General features: G+C 38.1%; 1 protein-coding gene across 6 annotated transcripts in view; it reads left to right on the forward strand.

The window, feature by feature from the left end:
• The window catches only part of LOC139156524 (histone deacetylase 4), an 815,291-nt gene that overhangs the window by 388,836 nt on the left and 406,302 nt on the right, over window positions 1-20,153 (forward strand). For all 6 annotated transcript variants that reach the window (XR_011557327.1, XM_070732257.1, XM_070732259.1 and 3 more), the window contains 3 exons: window positions 2,623-2,744; window positions 5,877-6,008; window positions 13,865-13,974. Coding sequence is in view for 5 of the 6 variants with exons in the window: in XM_070732257.1 (XP_070588358.1) it covers window positions 2,623-2,744; window positions 5,877-6,008; window positions 13,865-13,974 (364 nt within the window). In the remaining variant the exon portion in view is untranslated. The remainder of the gene's footprint in view (window positions 1-2,622; window positions 2,745-5,876; window positions 6,009-13,864; window positions 13,975-20,153) is intronic.

The following is a 20,153-nucleotide window of genomic DNA, read 5'->3' on the forward strand; positions in this document are numbered from 1 at the left end:
TATTTACTATACCTTTTTCTTGATTTCCACCCAGCTGTAAATTTTTTCCCACACTTTGTAATAGTCCTTATTTTGTTGGTTTTGAATTTCGTATGTTAATTTGCTAAATTTGGCGCAGTCTAATATTTTTTTAATTACCGTTTCTTTGTTTGGAATCTTGTCTTGTTTCCAGACTTGTGCATATGCTAATCTTGCAGCAGTAAGTAAGTGATTTATTAAGTAGTAATTTTCTTTGCTATGTTTGCCTCTAATTATGCCTAATAAATACATTTCCGATTTTATTTCAATTTTATAGCCCAATATTTCTTCCATCCATGCCCTAATTTGAATCCAAAATTTTTTTGCTTCGTTACATTGCCACCATATGTGGTAGTATGTTCCCACTTCTTTTTTACACTTCCAACATTTGTTACTAATGTTTACATTCATTTTGGCTAGGCGTGCTGGCGCATAATGCCATCGGAAGAACATTTTATAAAGATTTTCTTTATATGGTGTTGACAAAGTCATCTTATAATTAACTGACCATAGTTTTTCCCAGTCTTCTAGCTGAATTGCATATCCAAAGTTGGTCATCCAAGATATCATGTTAGGTTTAACAATTTCTTCAATGTTTTCATAGTTTAATAGATAAATATACATTTTAGTTATAAATTTTTTGTCAGATCCTGTCAATATTTTGTCTATTTCATTTTGTTTATTACATATTCCAAATTGTACCAAGTCCCTTTTATATCTGCTTTGAATTTGGTAATATGGAAGCCAATCTATTACTATACCTTCCTCTTTAAGTCTTTCTCTAGTTTTAAGACTTCCTTTAGTGTTTAATAGGGCTTCGTAGGTTATTTTTTGTTCTTGGCTTATTATGTTTGGATGAATTTGAGCTTCTAGAGTGGATAGCCATCTGGGAATTTCATTATAGTATTTTTTCCTGACTTTCCGCCAGTGTGTCAATAGTGTATTCCGAATTTGGTGTTGTTTAAAGTGAGAATGTTTTGAGTGTTCTTTTTCCCACAAATGTGCGTGCCATCCTTCATTTATATCGTGGCCTTCTATTGTTAGAATTCTAGAATTTTCAAGGTTGACCCATTCTTTAATCCATAGTAATTTAGTGGCTTGGTAGTATATTTCTAAGTTGGGTAAACCGAATCCTCCTCTTGTTCTTAAATCTTGTAGGGCTTTCATGTTTATTCTAGGTTTTTTATTGCACCAGATAAATTTAGAAATTATTTTATTTATTTTAGCAAAGAACGATTTGTTTAGTTGTATTGGTGCTGTTTGGAAGAGATAGAGCCACCTTGGAAGTATATTAGACTTTATTGTATTGATCCTTCCCATTAAGGATAGATTTAACTTTGACCATTTTTCTAAATCTTCTTTTGTTTTTGTTAATAATTTTGTATAATTTAGTTCTTTCAGTGAAGAATACCTTGTCGTAAACCAAATCCCTAGATATTTAATTTTCTTTTCTATTTGAAAACCTGTTTCTTTTATTAATAATTTGTTTAAATCTTGATTACAATTCTTGGTTAATATTTTAGTTTTGTTCCTATTTATTTTTAAGCCGGCCACTTTCCCATAGTTCTCTAATTCTTTTACTAAATATATCATTGAGCTAACTGGATTCTCTAAGAAGAAGACCAGATCATCAGCGAAGGCCTGTGTTTTATAAATTTGTTGTTTAATTTGGGTGCCCTGTATTAATGATTCCCCTCTAATTCGGTTTAATAGTATTTCTATAGACATTATATATATTAAGGGAGATAGTGGACAGCCTTGTCTCACTCCTTTTTTAATATCGAATGTATTGGTTAAATCTCCATTTATAATTATCCTTGCCTTTTGTTTGGAGTATATTTTATTTATTGTATTTTCAAAGTTCTCTCCTAAATCCATAGTATTTATTAATTTTTTGAAAAAGTTCCAATTGAGGTTATCGTATTAGGTGAACAATCTCTCCTTCGTCCAAAGAGATTTTGACAATTCAGATCCAACATCCAGCTGTGATTCTCCTTGTAAATGCAATCCCAATGTCAGCAGGATATCACTTCACCATGATTTTTCACTGGAAGTTTTAAAAGGTTCAACATATTACCGTGTTTTGACATTTACATTGTAATTTTTATATTTTAATGCTTTTATTATGTCACTTGGGTGCATACTTCTTGAGGTCTAAAAAAAAAAAGCAGATTTAGAAACAGAAATTCAAGCATAAACTGCTTCAGGCTTTAAAAATCAAAGCCAATATCCAATATCAAAGCCAAAACCCTGAATGCTGCCTTAAAAAGGATAGAAAATATAAAAGCCATATAAATAAATTAGTGTACTGGGGGCAAAAAAAAAAGGCTAGAAACATGGTAAAATGAAATAAAATAATAACTGAATAAGTATTAGTTCTAAAATAGAGTGTTAGCTGTAAAATGCTGAAAGTTTCAGATAATTAAATTTAAAAAATATATTCATTGTCAGTTGTAAAATGTATTTCTAACTATCTGTACAGAATTAGAGATATTAATTGTAATAATATGTTAGCAGAACAGAAGAGAAATTTGATTTGGAGGCATCAGTATAAACAATGAAGATATTATTCTTAACCTGTATAATAACACTTTATTTTTATAGGAAAACACAACATAGTTCTCTTGATCAGAGCTCTCCACCACAGAGTGGAATGTCAGGCGCTTGCAATCACCCTGTATTAGGAATGTATGATTCCAAAGATGATTTTCCACTCAGAAAAACAGGTAAATCTCATTTTTCATAGTTCACATATAAAACTTCCATTTTAAATTGCTAGACAATTTGCAATCTGTTAGGACATCATTTCAGATATATTTCAGTATCCGACAGAGAAACAGAATGATCATGTGTGGGGAAAGAAATCAGTGGAAAGAACTTCTGACTTCCTGTTGGCTTCCCCATTGAGCTTTCTTGTGAAAAACAGCAGTGAGAATTGGAAACCTTCCTTCCTTTTCTCTCTCTTCCCTCTTTATTCCCTTACTCCTCTTTGCCCCTCCCCTCCCCTCCTTTGAAATCCTATCAGCTTTCCTATTTACTTTTCTTATGATTGGGATAGAGAGCTGATCATTGCCATTCTTGTAGAAAATCATTTTGTAGATGCAGTTCAATTGCAGTCCAAACCTGATTTTAACGCTGGAAGAGTGGGATGATTTTTTCTAAGAAAGAGACTGTTGATTTTATTGAGCTAGCTTTAGTTTAGCTTTCCTTTTGCAACTTAATTATAATAATACATCTTTCTTCGAGTTTCAGTCACATTTAAGACATATTTTTCCAAGAGGTGGCATTGAGCTATTTCAGTTCAACATTTTGGTATTAAATATGATTCATAATACGACTAGGTTGTCATTTTATGTAAAAGGTATTGATGGTCTAATCAGTATGCAGAAATATTTTATTAGTGTCTGGTTACAGTAATTAGCTGCATATGAGCTAATAAACTAAACCTTCAAATAAACTATTTTATTTTGTTTGTCAGTTGTCCAAATGAATGGCATTCATTCTGTTCTAAAACAGGTAGCTCCAAAGCATGGAATGCTTTAAAAATAGTATTGTCATTAGAAGTGAGTTTAAAAAGTTGGAAGGGACCTTGCAGTTCATCTAGTCCAACCCCCTGCCCAAGCAGGAGACCCTACATTTGCCTCTACCTAGAATCAAGCTCACAACCTCCCGATTGTGAGGCAAGAGCACCACCTCTTGGCCACCATAGCATCCTGTATTTAGCTGAAGCACTGGTGACTTGGAGGTACTCTCATTTCAGTAATTCATACATTGCATATGAGGTTGCCGTTGAAGATGGTCAGAAGAATTCCATTAGTACAAAATATGGCAGTGAGAGAAATAGCTGAAGCTGGGCATCACAAACAGTGATATTACACTTAACCAGTGATGGCAAACCTTTTTTTCCTCGGGTGCCGAAAGTGTGCGTGCATGGGCTACCCCACCCATAATTCAATGCATACGGATGGTGAAAATGGCCGCGCCTACCCCCCCCCCCCCCAGGCCCTCTGGAGGCCTGAAACAACTCATTTCCCAACCTCTTGTGGGCCCTGTAGGCCTGTCTTTCACCTTCCCCATGCCCTCCTCCATCTCCCCAGATACTCTCTGGAAGTCAAAAATGCCCTCCCAGAGCCTCCCAGTGAGCCGAAAATCAGCTGGCCTGCACGCACATGCACATTGGAGCTGACCTAAGGTAATGGCTCACATTTCATCGCTGCACTAAACTATAATATTCTTTCCCATTTAGTTTCTTCTTCCAGTTTAGTAGACAGAGAGTAGTGGGTTTGGTTTATAAAACCATGTACAGCTTCAGAATTAAAAGAGTGAACTTTTTCCATATTTAATTTAAATTTAAAATAATGTTTTTAAATATCTTACTTTCTTTTGGGCAAAGACATACTGAATGGTACTGAAATTTTTCATCTGGCTTGGATTCTTTCAGTTGGATTTCAGGCTGGGATACAGTTCCAAGATGACTATGATTATATTTGTAGATGTAGGTTCTACTCCTATCTAAGTGGATAGACTCATAAAGATCATGGAAAATGTCCTGAAGAAACCCACCCTAGATACTTTAGATCCACAAAAGAAATTTGTTTTTATAGCAGCAGATTCATTGGCAAGAATTATACACTTAGGAACAATACAAACAACACAAACTGTAAAAGATACTCAGAGCCAAGAGTGTGAATCTGTGGTAATAATGGGAAGAAACATGGATCCAGAAAGAACAGGGCATCTTCATATACCTTCCTGAAATGAAGCTTAATCCTGTGGTTTTATATATTGGTAGAAAACTAGGGGAACTAATTTTTTTACTACCAGTTCTGTGGGTGTGGTTACTAATAATTACTAAATGGTTAGAACTGGTAGGAACCTCTATAGAGCACTCGCAGGGTGGATAATGGGTCTTTTCAAAGGGATTTGAAAGAAAATGGGAATAAATTCATTACATTTAATTAGGGAACAATCTCATTTGGCTTTTTGTGGGGAAGATAGATTGGTTTTGGAGATTGATCTCATTTAATCAATCAGTAATTGAGAGATGGCATTAAGAAATAAATGTGGACCTTTGATCTGGGAGCAGTTAGGATTAATTTTTGGGATGATCTCAGATTGAAGTTGTAGTAAATTTTCAACAAGTTGATTACAGTATGTTTTTTAACAAAGTTTTGGAATTTCAATCTTGTCTTTCTTTTATTATTATTAATAATCTTTACTACTTTTATACTTTTATATAATATTTCTATTATTTTCTTTTCTGTTAACTATTTTGTTAGTAATATAGTACATAAATTACAGGCTAACAATTTTAAAACACATTTAATAGTTTAAAACAATTTTGGCCTGGTTTGCAAGGGTTGGGAAATTAAAGTTGTATTATATTAATCAGCAGTAAACTAGAGAGGATGTTATGTGTTAGTCTTTTTTTCTAAGACATTTTGTTTATTTCTTGTTTTATTTCTTTTGAGTTTTTTAAATATTTTGATGTTTTGTACTTAACCATTGAATAAACTAAACATTAGGGAGCAGTAGATTCATTGGCAAGAGCTATACGCTCATTATGGAGGGTGGATTTAAAAATAATAGAATGAATGAATGAATATTATTTTTAACTATTATTGCATTTAAATTGTACCAGAGGCATAGGTTTTATTTGCTTTTATACTTGTTCTGGATCAGCTACTCTTTGCCTATATGTTAATATACTATTCATCATATTTCTTATGTATTTTGCTGTTATATTGTACTTATAACAACGTGTTTTCTTAAATTGGTATATTTTCTGTCAATGAAGCATTGTTACTAGAAATTCTACTTTGATGAAATACATTTAATTTCACTTTTGTAAATTTCAGCATCTGAACCCAATCTCAAAGTGCGATCTAGATTAAAGCAGAAGGTTGCTGAAAGGCGCAGCAGTCCTTTGTTAAGACGAAAAGATAGTCCAGTAGCTTCACCTCTTAAAAAACGTCCATTAGATATCATGGGTAAGTTAGAATAGCATCATTTTACTACATTTTAATGTCAAAACTATCAGATAGATTGGGAAGTAATTATGAAGATTAAAATAATTGCAATGATCTTAAATTTTGTTACAAATGTTCCAGAAATGTACAGTAGTTAAGGAGGTAATAAAAAGGATAGAGCCACTGCTTGGAGAAGATAATAAGATGATAGCAGGTGATGATAGGCAGAAGGTAGACCGTTTCAGCTCCCATTTTTTTCACTTTCATTCTCAAATATGTATTAATACAGGGAGGGAAAGGCTATACAAGATAAGGGAAGAATTAGTTAAGGAGCATCTGCCTTCAAGGAACAAGTTTAAATCTTCAGAATGAGAACAGCTATATCCAGAAAAAGCTTGCAAAATTGTATCAGAACTTATGATCCCTATGATTTTTGAAAAATCACAGAAGACTTAAAAAGAGCAGATATTTTCCTCCTTGATCTCTAAAAGTATCTTCTTTCTTTTTTTTCATACGATAAAGAATTTTGAAAACCAGATTAAACAATTCTCCGGTTCAATTTATGCTTAACAAAGTTATTCTAAGGCAGTTTGCCACATTCCATCCTCTTCCAGGCTCAAGTATCTCTGTTGCAGTGGTCCTGTTTTTTCCCATGCTCCTAGGTCATCTAGAAATTCCTTCACAAAAGCATCAGTATCGGCAGAATACTAGGAAGCACAAATGTGAAATGAATCTAGGAGGAGGAGCCAACACAGTAATATAGCAGAAAACAAAGCAAATGCAATCTTAGGCTTTATCACAAAAACCTAGTGTCAGGATTCAGATAAGTCCTTGTTGTTCTGTTCTGCTATACAGGTAGTCCTCAACTTACGAGCACAATTAAGCCCTAAATTTTTGTTGCTAAGCAAGACATTTGTTAACTGAGTTTTTCCCCATATTATATTTTTTGCCACAATTGTTAGGTGAATCAATTCAATCAATGCTGCAGTTATTAAGTTAGTAACACAGTTATTAAGTGAATCTGGCTTCCCCATTGACTTCGCTCATCAGAAGATTGCAAAATGAGATACATGGCACTGGAACACTTCAACTGTCATAAATACGAGTCAGTTGGCAAGGATCTGAATTTGGATCACATGACCATGAGGATGGCACAATTCTACTAAGTGTGAAAAATAATCACAAGTCACTTTTTCATGGCTGTTATAACTTTGAATGGTCACTAAATGAACTGTTGTAAGTTGAGGACTACTTGTACCTGGAATGTTTCCAATTGTGTCACAAATTTTAGGAAGGATATTGTGAAGTTTAAGTAACTGGAAAAGGAGTGGAGTTCAAATCATTAAAATTTCATTACATGCTACTTATTTATAAGAATCTGACCTACTAATATTAGCTCAAGCTAAGTTGGTGCTAGGTATGTTTGTGGAAATGTAGCGACCTCAAACTGATGGCCCATTTAACCCTGTCCTTTGTCTGTAGGAGCCCCTCTGTCTATAGGAGCTCAGTCTGCTCAGCTCTACAGACATAGACTAACTGAAGCTGTCCACAGGGGAGCATCCAAAGTGGTAATAAGAAATTTGGAAGAAAAAAATTATGAGGGACAATTGGAGACATTACATATCTTTAGTTTTGACAAGACTGTGGGAATAGTCTACAGAGAGGGGCGGCATACAAATTTAATAAATAAATAAATAAATAAATTTAATAAATAAATAGCTGTCTTCAATTAGCAACATGGCTGTGATATAGAAGATGGGATAGATCTGTCCAGTTTTGTTCCAGAAGACATAACAGTTACCATTTATATTTGAGTATAAATCAACCCGATTATAAGCTGAGGCACCTAATGTTGCCACAAAAAAAAAACCCCTGGGAAAATGTATCGACTCGAGTATAAGTCGAGGGTGGAAAATGCAGTGGCTAATGGAAACCAATAAAATTACATCAATTGTGGCATCAGTAGATTAAATGTTTTAGAATATTTATTTCAAAGAAAACCAGTAAACTAGCTCTGTAAGTTTAAAAGAGAGCAAACAGGTATATGTCCCCACAAGGCAGGTGTAGGCAAAAAAAAAATAAAAAAATGCAAGTACTTATTTCAATCCCCTGCTGCTCCCACTGGTTTGGGTTAGGGTACCTGGCCCCTCCTTGCCTCAAAGAGATGCAATTTCCCTATCTATTTACTATTACTGAACATCCAAAATATACTATTTGATTCTATGTATATATGCCATATGTGTACATACACATTACACACAGGCAAACAAAAATATATCGTACATTATCTACTATATAAACTATGTATATATACAGAGAGGGGGGGGTCTTGTAAAATTATATACGGTACATTCAACCTCACTTACTGTGAAAGGAAAAACAAACCCAGAATCCACTGTCTGCCACACATTTAACCATAACTAGAACATTACACATGCCTTCAGATGTACTTCCCTAGCTTGCACATCACTGTTAGAGCTAGGAAATGTCATGGATTGAGTAAAATAAGGTGATTCTCACTTAACAATACTTTGGTTAACAACCAAAATTTGGGGCTCAATTGTGGTCATAGGTCTTTCTTTCTTTCTTTCTTTCTTCCTTCCTTCCTTCCTTCCTTCCTTCCTTCCTTCCTTCCTTCCTTCCTTCCTGTCTGTCTCCTTCCTTCCTTTTTCTTTCCTTCGTCCGTCCCTTCCCTTCCTCCTTTCCTTTTTTGCCTGTCTTCCTTCCTAATTACCATCTTTCTTTGTCTGTCTCTCTTCTTTCCTACCATCTTTTTCTGTCTGCCTGCCTGCCTTCCTACCATTTTTCTTTTTCTTTTTCTTTCTTTCTTTCTTTCTTTCTTTCTTTCTTTGTAAAGATATGGAGACTCTGGATTTGCATGCAAAATAAAGAATGTTCTGTCATTAGAATTGGGATGATCTATAGGCCTCCAGGGCAATCTGACGAATATGACAACAAGATGGTGGATGAAATTACCCAAATGGCAGTGAAGGGAGATATTGTGGTTATGGGTGATTTCAACATGCCTGATGTTGACTGGAATATCCTCAGTGCCCTTACATGCAAAAGTAAGAATATAGTAGAGGCCTTTACAGGAGCAGCTCTGGCACAGCTGGTTAAGACACCAACTAGAGGGGAGAATATTCTAGATTTAGTTTTTACGAATGGGAATTGGGTTTCAGAGGTCAAGGTGAGAGAAAATTTAGGTTGCATTGACCATCTATGTTTGTGGTTTGATGTAAAAACTGATTGTGAGCAATCCTATACTGCAACCAAAGTATTGGATTTCAGAAAAACAAATTTTATGGCAATGGGGGAATATTTAAATAATGAATTAAAGGGGATAAAATGGCAGGAGCGAGCACCCAGTGGACTGTATTAGTACCGGGAATAATACATGCATTAATGGGAATAAGGAGATCGCTGACCATTTCAATAGCTACTTCTGTTCAGTTTTCTCAAAAGACACCTTACAAAATAATACTATAGAGGGATATAGCATTGCTTCCAGCTGTATGGATTCAGCTCCAGTGATCTTAGAAGCCGATGTCTTAGAAGAACTTGAACGATTAAAGATAAATAAGGCAATGGGTCCAGATGGCATCCACCCCAGAGTTCTTAAAGAACTCAGATCTGTCATTGCTACCCCCCTGACTGATTTGTTTAACCAATCCCTGTTAACAGGAGATGTTCCTGACGATTGGAGAATGGCCAGTGTTATGCCTATCCACAAGAAGGGCAGTAGAGAAGAAGCTGGTAACTACAGGCCAGTTAGCTTGACATCAGTTGTAGTTAAAATGATGGAGACTCTACTCAAAAAGAGGATAAATCAGCACCTAAAAAATAATAACTTATTGGACCCAAATCAGCATGGTTTTACTGAAGGCAAATCATGTCAGACTAATCTCATTGATTTCTTTGGCTATGTCATAAAGGTGTTGGATCAAGGTGGTGCCGTGGATATTGCCTACCTGGACTTCAGCAAAGCCTTTGATACGGTTCCACATAAAGAGATGATAGATAAATTAGTGAAAATTGGACTTAATCCCTGGATAGTTCAATGGATTTGCAGCTGGCTGAAGCGTAGACATCAGAGAGTTATTGTTAATGGCGAGTATTCTGAGCAGAGACAGGTTTCAAGCGGTGTGCCACAAAGGTCTGTTTTGGGTCCTATTCTTTTTAATATGTTTGTGAGTGACATAGGGGAAGGTTTGGCAGGGAAGGTTTGCCTATTTGCTGATGACTCTAAAGTGTGCAATAGGGTTGATATTCCTGGAGGCGTCTGTAATATGGTAAATGATTTAGCTTTACTAGATAAATGGTCAAAGCAATGGAAACTGCAGTTTAATGTTTCCAAATATAAAATAATGCACTTGGTGAAAAGGAATCCTCAATCTGAGTATTGTATTGGCAGTTCTGTGTTAGCAAAAACTTCAGAAGAAAAGGATTTAGGAGTAGTGATTTCTGACGGTCTCAAAATGGGTGAACAGTGCAGTCAGGCGGTAGGGAAAGCAAGTAGGATGCTTGGCTGCATAGCTAGAGGTATAACAAGCAGGAAGAGGGAAATTATGATCCCGCTATATAGAATGCTGGTGAGACCACATTTGGAATACTGTGTTCAGTTCTGGAGACCTCACCTACAAAAAGATATTGACAAAATTGAACGGGTCCAAAGACGGGCTACAAGAATGGTGGAAGGTCTTAAGCATACAACATATCAGGAAAGACTTAATGAACTCAATCTGTATAGTCTGGAGGGCAGAAGGAAAAGGGGGGACATGATCGAAACATGTTAAATATGTTAAAGAGTTAAATAAGGTCCAGGAGGGAAGTGTTTTTAATAGGAAAGTGAACACAAGAACAAGGGCACACAATCAGAAGTTAGTTGGGGGAAAGATCAAAAGCAACATGAGAAAATATTATTTTACTGAAAGAGTAGTAGATCCTTGGAACAAACTTCCAGCAGACGTGGTAGATAAATCCACAGTAACTGAATTTAAACATGCCTGGGATAAACATATATCCATCCTAAGATAAAATACAGAAAGTAGTATAAGGGCAGACTAGATGGACCATGAGGTCTTTTTCTGCCGTCAGACTTCTATGTTTCTATGTTTCTGTCTTCCTTCCTTCCTAACATCTTCCTTCCTTCCTTCCTTCCTTCCTTCCTTCCTTCCTTCCTTCCTTCCTTCTTTCTTTTCTGTCTGTCTTTCTGTCTTCCTTCCTTCCTAGCATCCTTCTTTTTCCCCTCCCCCACTTGAGTAAATCACACAGTCAATACTGTACTGGTATTTATTTAAGGTTACAAAGCAATCATTTTGAGTATTCTCTAAAATTTCTTCAGTGGGATCCATAGCTTATCTGGCAAAAGATTTTTCACCGGGCAGGAGCCTTGGCGCAGGGCAGACAGAAATTGATGTCCTGGCAGATGGGTGGCTGGCGAGGACCACGCGCTCCCATTCTCCCCTTGCTCTGGCCGTTTCAGAGCCCCACCACCACCACCCACTCTGGTAATTTTCTTTTGGAAAAATTCCTTGCTTCAATCCCAGCCACTCAGTTTTTAAAAAGTGAGCGGCTGGGATTGCAGCAAGGAATCCCAGAGCGGGCGGGGGAGGTGCCTCCACGGACACAACCACCTTCCTTTGCGATCGCTGCCTGCTTGGAGCCACCACCACCCCACCCATCCCAGATCGCAATTCGGCAGCAGTGGCGGCAATGGGTGCCTGGGGTGTCGACGTGCCATTCCCTGGAGGAATAAGGCGGTGGCGGCAGCAACTGCTGAGGCAGCCTGGTGGCTTTTCTTAGAGAAGCAGCAGCACTGTGCATAGGCCCTGAAGGGGCAGAGTCATTGCCCGCACCAGCGCCATGTTCTTGGGGGTCCCTGTAGCAGCAGCTGAAACCAGAGCCGGAGAATGAACAAGGCGGAGAGAGGGCGAGTTGAGACCTCTGGTTTGGACAGCGCCATCAGCAAAGCAACAGGAACGACCCCCGCTTTCCCCCCATAGGACACACACACACACACTCCTGCAGTACTGCTCAAACCAGAGGTCTCGCCTCGCCCTCTCTCCGCCTTTCTCTTTAAAGCTTGCGGCAGAACAGCCAGCGGCCCCCCCCCCCAGAGGCGCATGGTGGGCTGGCAGTGGAACGGGGAGCTCGTTCTCTTATTCACAGAATAACTCTGGATAATCTACAAGTAAAACCATAAAAACTATATAAAAGCATATTTCAATAACAGACCATTAAAACAAGAATGGAATAATTAAAAAGGAAAGTAAACAGTGTTCAAAGCACTAACTAACCCAATGCAAGAGGTTACATACTCTTTAGTTAGTCCCATGCAGAACCAGCTGTTCAAACTCTTCCAAAAACCAGGAGAGTGAGGACCCACCTCACCTCTGGGGAAGGATATTATGAAAGGAGGGGTGCAATGATGGGTTCCTACAGGTGCAGTCAGGTATGTAGAACTGGTAGAAAAAAAATGATTTTATTTTCTTTTTTTCCCTTCTGGGCTCTGGGTATGTTTTTCCTATTGCAGTAAATGTGGTTGAATGTGTATAATTTTAGAAGAGCTGTGCGTGTGTGTGTGTGTACATACACACACACTTTATATAGTAGATAATATATATTTTTGTGTGCCTGTGTGAAATATGTTTGTACATATATGGCATATATACATAGAATTAAATAGTATATTTTGGATGTTCAGTAATAGTAAATAGATCGGGAAATTGTATCTCTTTGAGGTGAGGAGATGCCAGGCACCCTAATCTAACCCAAACCTTTGACGTGAGTAATGTCAAGTTGGCCACCTTTAAGCCAAGCACATGATCTTTAAGCCACCCCTGATCACATGATCGTCAAGCCACTCCCACCTGGTCACATGGCCAGCAAGCCACACCCACAGTGTGGTAGTAAATTTTTTGCAACCCTTCATTGGGTGGGGGCAATGGCAGAGAAGCCTCCCTTCCTGGACTCTGCCAGTCAAAATACTTTAGCTGACATAATCCATAATATATCTTCTCTACCTTACCAGATGTGATGGCCTGAATTAATGAGGAGATGATTCTGCAGTAACCTGGCTCTGTGTAATGTAGGACTTTAAAGATAATGAGCAATATCTTGAATTGGACCCAGAAGCAAACCAACACTCAATGGTTTGGGTGCGCTCAAAATTGGTCACACTGACAAATTCTGTATCAGCGGAAACTTCCAGAAACTCTTCAAAGGTAGCTTCATGCAATGCAGGTAGTCCTACAACCATTTGTATAGAGACTGTTCATAGTTACAGTGGTACTGAAAAAAGTGATAGGATTCTTTCTTGCACTTATGGCTGTCACAGAATCCCCACAATCACACAATCAAAATTAAGTGCTTGTTAACTGGCATATATTTTGAGAGTTGTAAATCCCAGGATCATTTGATCATCATCTGCAAACTTCCCAGCTGGTTTTGATAAGCAAATAAGGGAAGATGGATTCACGTAACATGATTCACTTAACAAGTATAGTGATTAGCTTAACTGTGGCAAAAAGGTCATAAAATCAGGCATCACTCACTTAACAATTGCCTTGCTTAGCTCTCATCCCAATTGCAGTTGCAAGTTGTCAACTTCCTATAATCCAAGTGAGAGATGACTAGAACACTATTTAAAAAGGAGCATAACTGGTGCACAACATGAAGTTGAACTTCTTACCATGACTGCTACTGGTTCTTTGAGCAGAGGTCCAGGACTGAAAATCAGTGTGTTTCAGAAAAGATTAATCTATACAAAGTAAGCAGCTACGTAGAGATCTGTAGTATATGATCAAGTTTATATAGACTTCTGAAATATTTAATATGTGTTAAGGATATTAATAAACATTTTTAACATATTTTAGAATCTGCATGCAGTAGCGCTCCTGGATCTGGCCCTAGTTCCCCAAACAATAGTTCCAGTAATATAAGCACTGAAAATGGAGTTGGATCAGTTATAAATATACCAACAGAGGTAAGATATATTCCTTTGCTTAATTTTAATAAATTTCTATAGTATATCATGTTACATTTTTATTGTGGAAGAAGGTACTTCATTGAGGATGTTAACAATTTTTAAATATGTAAATGGACTTCTGAAAAATGCTTTCTCTTTTTTAATTACAGTAGATCTGTAATATTTGGGCTCTCTATCATGTTAAAAAGCCTACTTTTAAAAATGTTTTAGTTTGAAATCTTTACTATTTAGAAGTTTATTTATTTATTTATTTATTTTATTAGATTTATAAGCCATCCAACTCCCAAATGGACTCAAGTACAGTATTGATATTGTCTTAAGGCAATGGATGTATTTTGTTGCAGAGTTTTTAAAATTTTAGCTTATGCTCAGGGAAGGTAGGATCTATTCTATAAGCTTAATTCTCCTTCTGTGAGCAGACTTTTTTATAGTCCCATACATAAAAGAACAACAAATATTAAAACAAGCTCATGAAAACATCTAGAAGATAAAGGAGGAATGACAGAAACTATTAAAGATTAATAATTCCATGTGTTGAAAAATGTTAAAATTGGTACTGCTCCACCAAATGGAGAAACATTCTGTAAATGTCATGTCACTAGTTGGATTGCTGTGATACACCGTTAGCTTAAAAGCCATCTTTCAGCTATTGTCTTTTCAACTCCCAGTGGGCTTTAATAACAAAGCAGCTCATTGATTTTAGGAAGTTTTTAATATCCAGATTTTTTAAAAAAATTAGAATTAGATTTTATGCTATATTATACTACCTCGTTCCCCACTTGTTCCATGTTAATGTTAAAAGAAATGGAAATATTGATGTGAAGTGTCCTGGGGCATCTTATATCAAGTCTTACCTAGTGGCAGTCAAGGCGGCAAAATCTTCACATCTTGCCACCCTGATTGCATCTGCCGAATCTCACCCAACCAACTAATTTAGGGTGACTCGCTCTCTCCTTAACTGCTGTTCAGTTCGGGTCGTATGTGACCCGAAGCCAAGTTTGAGTCCCTGTAAAAGTTTTTCCCTGCATATCTGAAACTTGAAATTTCATGACTTTTCATCATTTCAGGTGTTCTCTCTATGAGAAATTTTTTGGGGGGTGGGGGGTTTCTTTCTTGCTGAAAAACAAAAAGTCACACTTCTTGTGTTCCCGGGTCAACCTGACTCGGACCGAAAACTCTTCATTTGAAGTGCTTATGTTTGGTCAATTTGAATACTTTCTTCACTTGGAAAGTAGTCTGAACATTTCTGCACACAATGATATGAAAATTGAAATGAAAAAAGTAATTCTTATTGGTTTATTTTGCTGATAGAATGCGTGCCCCCCCATTTTTGTGAAATATTTTTCAATTTATTTATTTTATTTTATTTATTTATTGGATTTGTATGCCGCCCCTTTCCAGAGACTCGGGGCGGCTAACAGCGACAATAAAACAGTGTATAATAGTAATTTGGTATTCATGATTAAAAATCAATTAATATAAAAACCAAACATACATACATACATACCATGCATAGAATTGTAAAGGCCTAGGGGGAAAGAGGATCTCAATTCCCCCATGCCTGGCGGCAGAGGTGGGTTTTAAGTTGTTTACGAAAGGCAAGGAGGGTGGGGGCAGTTCTAATCTCTGGGGGGAGTTGGTTCCAGAGGGCCGGGGCCACCACAGAGAAGGCTCTTCCCCTGGGTCCCGCCAGGCGACATTGCTTAGTTGACGGGACCCGGAGAAGATCCACTCTGTGGGACCTAACTGGTCGCTGGGATTCGTGCAGCAGAAGGCGGTCCCTGAGGTAATCTGGTCCGGTGCCATGAAGGGCTTTATAGGTCATAACCAACACTTTGAATTGTGACCGGAAACTGATCGGCAACCAATGCAGATTGCGGAGTGTTGGTGTAACATGGGCATATTTGGGAAAGCCCATGATTGCTCTCGCAGCTGCATTCTGCACGATCTGAAGTTTCCGAACATTTTTCAGAGGTAGCCCCATGTAGAGAGCGTTACAGTAGTCAAGCCTCGAGGTGATGAGGGCATGAGTGACCGTGAGCAGTGACTCCCGGTCCAAGTAGGGTCGCAACTGGTGCACCAGGCGAACCTGGGCAAACGTCCCCCTCGCCACAGCTGAAAGATGTTTCTCTAATGTGAGCTGTGGATCGAGGAGGACGCCCAAGTTGCGAACTTTCTCTGAGGGGGCCAGTGATTCTCCCCCCAGGGTAATGGACGGACAGATGGAGTTGTCCTTGGGAGGTAAGAGCCACAGCCACTCCGTCTTGTCTGGGTTGAGTTTGAGCTTGTTGACACTCATCCAGGCCCTAACATCCTCCAGGCACCGGCCCATCACTTCCACTGCTTCGTTGGCTGGACATGGGGTGGAGATGTATAACTGGGTATCATCGGCGTATTGATGATACCTCACCCCATGCCCTTGGATGATCTCACCTAGCGGTTTCATGTAGATATTAAATAGCAGGGGGGAGAGGACCGACCCCTGAGGCACCCCACAAGGGAGAGACCTAGAGGTCGACCTCTGATCCCCTACTAACACCGACTGCGACTGACCAGAGAGGTATGAGGAGAACCACTGAAGAACAGTGCCTCCCACTCCCAACCCCTCTAGTCGGTGCAGAAGGATACCATGGTCGATGGTATCGAAAGCCGCTGAGAGGTCAAGAAGCACCAGGACAGAGGACAAGCCCCTGTCCTGGGCCCGCCAGAGATCATCCATCAACGCGACCAAAGCAGTTTCCGTGCTGTAGCCGGGCCTGAATCTAGACTGTTGAGGACCTAGATAATCGGCTTCTTCCAAGGACCGCTGGAGCTGAAGTGCCACCACCTTCTCAACAACCTTCCCCATAAAGGGAAGGTTGGAGACTGGACGGTAGTTATTGAGTATGGATAGTTTTGCTTGCAAAATGTGTTCAATTTTACTAAAGTTGGTGTGGGATTGGTAGTTTGAACATTTCTGAATATAAGAAAAATATAAATGAACTGACAGAAATGTTTCTTTTTGGTTGTTTACAATCATAAATAAGCCCTCCGCCCCCCCTTGGCTGCTTGCAAACATTTTCACTTTATATTTACGCAGGCTTCAAATCCGAAATATTTTTAATATCTTATACATTCATTTACTCAATTTAACATTGCTGATCATCAAAATAATATTTTTGGGGTGGTGGCTAATTCTTTTCTGGGCAAAAAATAATAATAATGTCGAGTCTGTTTCTGGTCGTATATGAATGGACCAAAAATAAATTTTTTAGGTACTTGAATTTGGTCTTTTTGAAATCTTTTTCCACTGGAAAACTAGTTTGAACATTTATGAACATAATGATATGAAAATTGAACTGAAAAAATTGAAGCTTATATTTTTATTTTGATCAAAAAACCCTCCCCCTATGTTTTCTGAATTTTGTGTCAATTTATATTTTTGTGGGACTACAAATCTCTAAGGAATTTCCCCAAAAAAGTTTTGATATACTAAATTGAACAATCCTGAACATGAGAAAAATAGAAATGAACTGAAAAAAATGATTCTTATTTGTTTATTTTTGTCACAAAAGGCCCCCCCCTCGCCCTTGATATAATTGAACACGGAGGGGGGAGAGACTTTTATGTGCAAAATAAACAAGTATGCATCAATTTTTCCAGTTCAATTTTCATATCATTATGTTCAGAAATGTTCAAACTTGTTTCCAAGTGAAAAAAGCTTTCAAAAAGACCAAATATAAGTACCTAAAATGATCAATTTGCGGTCCGGGTCAAATAGACCCGGAACATAAGATTAGGGAGGTTTTTTGGACAGAATAGCAGGGAGAGTTGACAAGTAATTACGGGGCAGGGCTGAGGAGTTTAGTCTGTTCCTGGCAGATAAATTCGCTCAGATTCAGACAGACCTGGACTCCGACTGGGCAGTATTGACAGAGTTGACATGGGCAAGTCTTAGTCCAATTATATGGGATGAGTTTGATCTGGCGATGCCCGATGAAGTGGACAAGGCCATTGGAGCTGTGAGCTCCTCCACCTGTTTATTGGACCCGAGCCCCTTAAAGGAGGCAATTGCCCTGAATCCGGCAGAAAAACTTTTGTTCTGTCTTCAATCTCCCATTTTTAGGGAAGGTTGTTGAGAAGGTGGTGGCACTCCAGCTCCAGCAATCCTTGAAAGAAGCCGATTATCTAGACCCATATTAGTCTAGATTCAGGCCCATCTACATAGGAATTGCTTTGGTCATGCTGATGGATGATCTCTGGTGGGCCCGGGATAGTGATAATCCTCTATCCTAGTGCTTCTTGACCTCTCAGCAGCTTTTGATAACATCGACCGTGATATCCTTCTGCGCAACTTGGAGAGGCTGGTAGTTGAAGGCACTGTGTTATGGTGGTTTGCCTCCTGACTCTCTAATTGGTTGCAGTCAGTTTTGGGGAGGGGCAGAGGTCGACCCCTAGACCCCTTTGTAGGGTGCCTCAGGGGTCAGTTCTCTCTCCCCCCCCCTACTGTTTAACATCTACATGAAACTGCTGGCTGAGATCATCTGACGGCATGGGGTGTGATTCCAGCAGTACGCTGATGATACTCAGCTGTACATCTCCACCCTGTGCCAATTCAGCGAAGCAATGGATGTGATGTGCCAGTGCCTACAGGCTGTGAGGGTATGGATGGGTGTCAACAGACTCAAGCTCACCCCGACAATCCTGAGTGGCTTTGGGTTCTGCCTCCTAAGGACTGTTCTACCTGTCCATCCATTTCACTGGGAGAGGAAAGTCTGTCCACTCAGAGCGGGTCCGCAACTTGGGAGTCCTCCTAGATCCACAGTTGAGGCTAAAGCAACATCTCTTAACTGTGGCTAGGGTAAGCTTTGCACACCAATTGTGGCCCTATTTGGAAACTCACAGTCATCCACACCCTCATCACCTCGAGGCTCAATTACTGAAATGTGGTCTACATGGGGCTGCCCTTGAAGAGCGTTCAGAGACTTTAGTCAGTCCAGAATGTAACCGCACGAGCTGTAATAGGTGTACGTGTAACGTTTGTATTACATATATTGCTATATGGTCTAGCATTCAGTCAAATAGCTTAGTTTCTATCTTATTTATCTTTATATTTGAATTTTTATTAACTTTAATAGGTTTTATTTTTGATCTCTTATATTTCTACCAGCTGTGTTTTGTTTTAATAGCTATTTGTCTTTTAACATCAAACTATTGGCCCTTTGACTTGTAAGATTATTTATCTTCTTTCATAATTCTTCTAGATTTTGTGGAATACTTGATCAGATTTTATCATCTTTTATTTGTTTCTGTTTTATTTTGTGTTTTTATTTACAATTTTGTGGTATGTTTTTTGTTTTAACCAGTTATACTATCTGTCCCAGGTTTTGTAGAATTCTGTTTCTTCTTTATCTTGTAATTCTAGGGTCATTTTTGTCATTTCAGCACTTTCCAATATCTTACTAATTAAATTTAACATTTCTTGCTTGTTTCTTAGTAAACTTTCCAGAACCAGTATAAAAATTAGCAGTGCAAGCGGGCAACCCTGCCAGACCCCTTATTAATATTTATTTTATCAGTCAAGTTGTTCTTTATTATTACTTTTGCTGTTTGTTGGCCGTAAATTCCTTTAGTTAGTCTGATAAATTTCTCTCCAAATTGCATTGTCTCTAATTGGGTAATGAAATGTTGCCAATTGAGTTTATCAAAGGGAATCAATAAAAAAAATGGCTCCATGTTTTCCTATATGGATATTGTAGTATTCAATGAAATGTAATATTATCCTAGTGTTATTTTTGATATGTTGATGAGTAAAAAGCCATTTTGATTTGGATAGATAAATTGGTTTTTTAAAAATTCAGTTTTTCTGCCATTATTGTTGCTAGTATTTTGTAACCTGTGTTTAAGAAGGATATCAGTTTGTAGTTTTGCATCTAATGTTTATTACGTTCATCTTTGGTAATTAAGGTTATTTCCATGATTCTGGTATTTCTCCCTTTTCCATTATTCCGTTAAATAGCTCAAGTATAATCGATTCTAGGAGGCTTTGAATTGTTTTGTATATTTCGAACAGTATACCATCTGGGCCAGGAGTTTTATTATTTTTTGGTTTGTCTATAGCGTTTCTCAATTCTGATATTGTAATCTTGTCATTCAACATTTTTCTGTCTTTCTTAGAAATGATTGGCAAAGTACAG

Source organism: Erythrolamprus reginae, chromosome 1 (genome assembly GCF_031021105.1).
Source record: "Erythrolamprus reginae isolate rEryReg1 chromosome 1, rEryReg1.hap1, whole genome shotgun sequence".
Taxonomy (NCBI): Eukaryota; Metazoa; Chordata; class Lepidosauria; order Squamata; family Dipsadidae; genus Erythrolamprus; species Erythrolamprus reginae.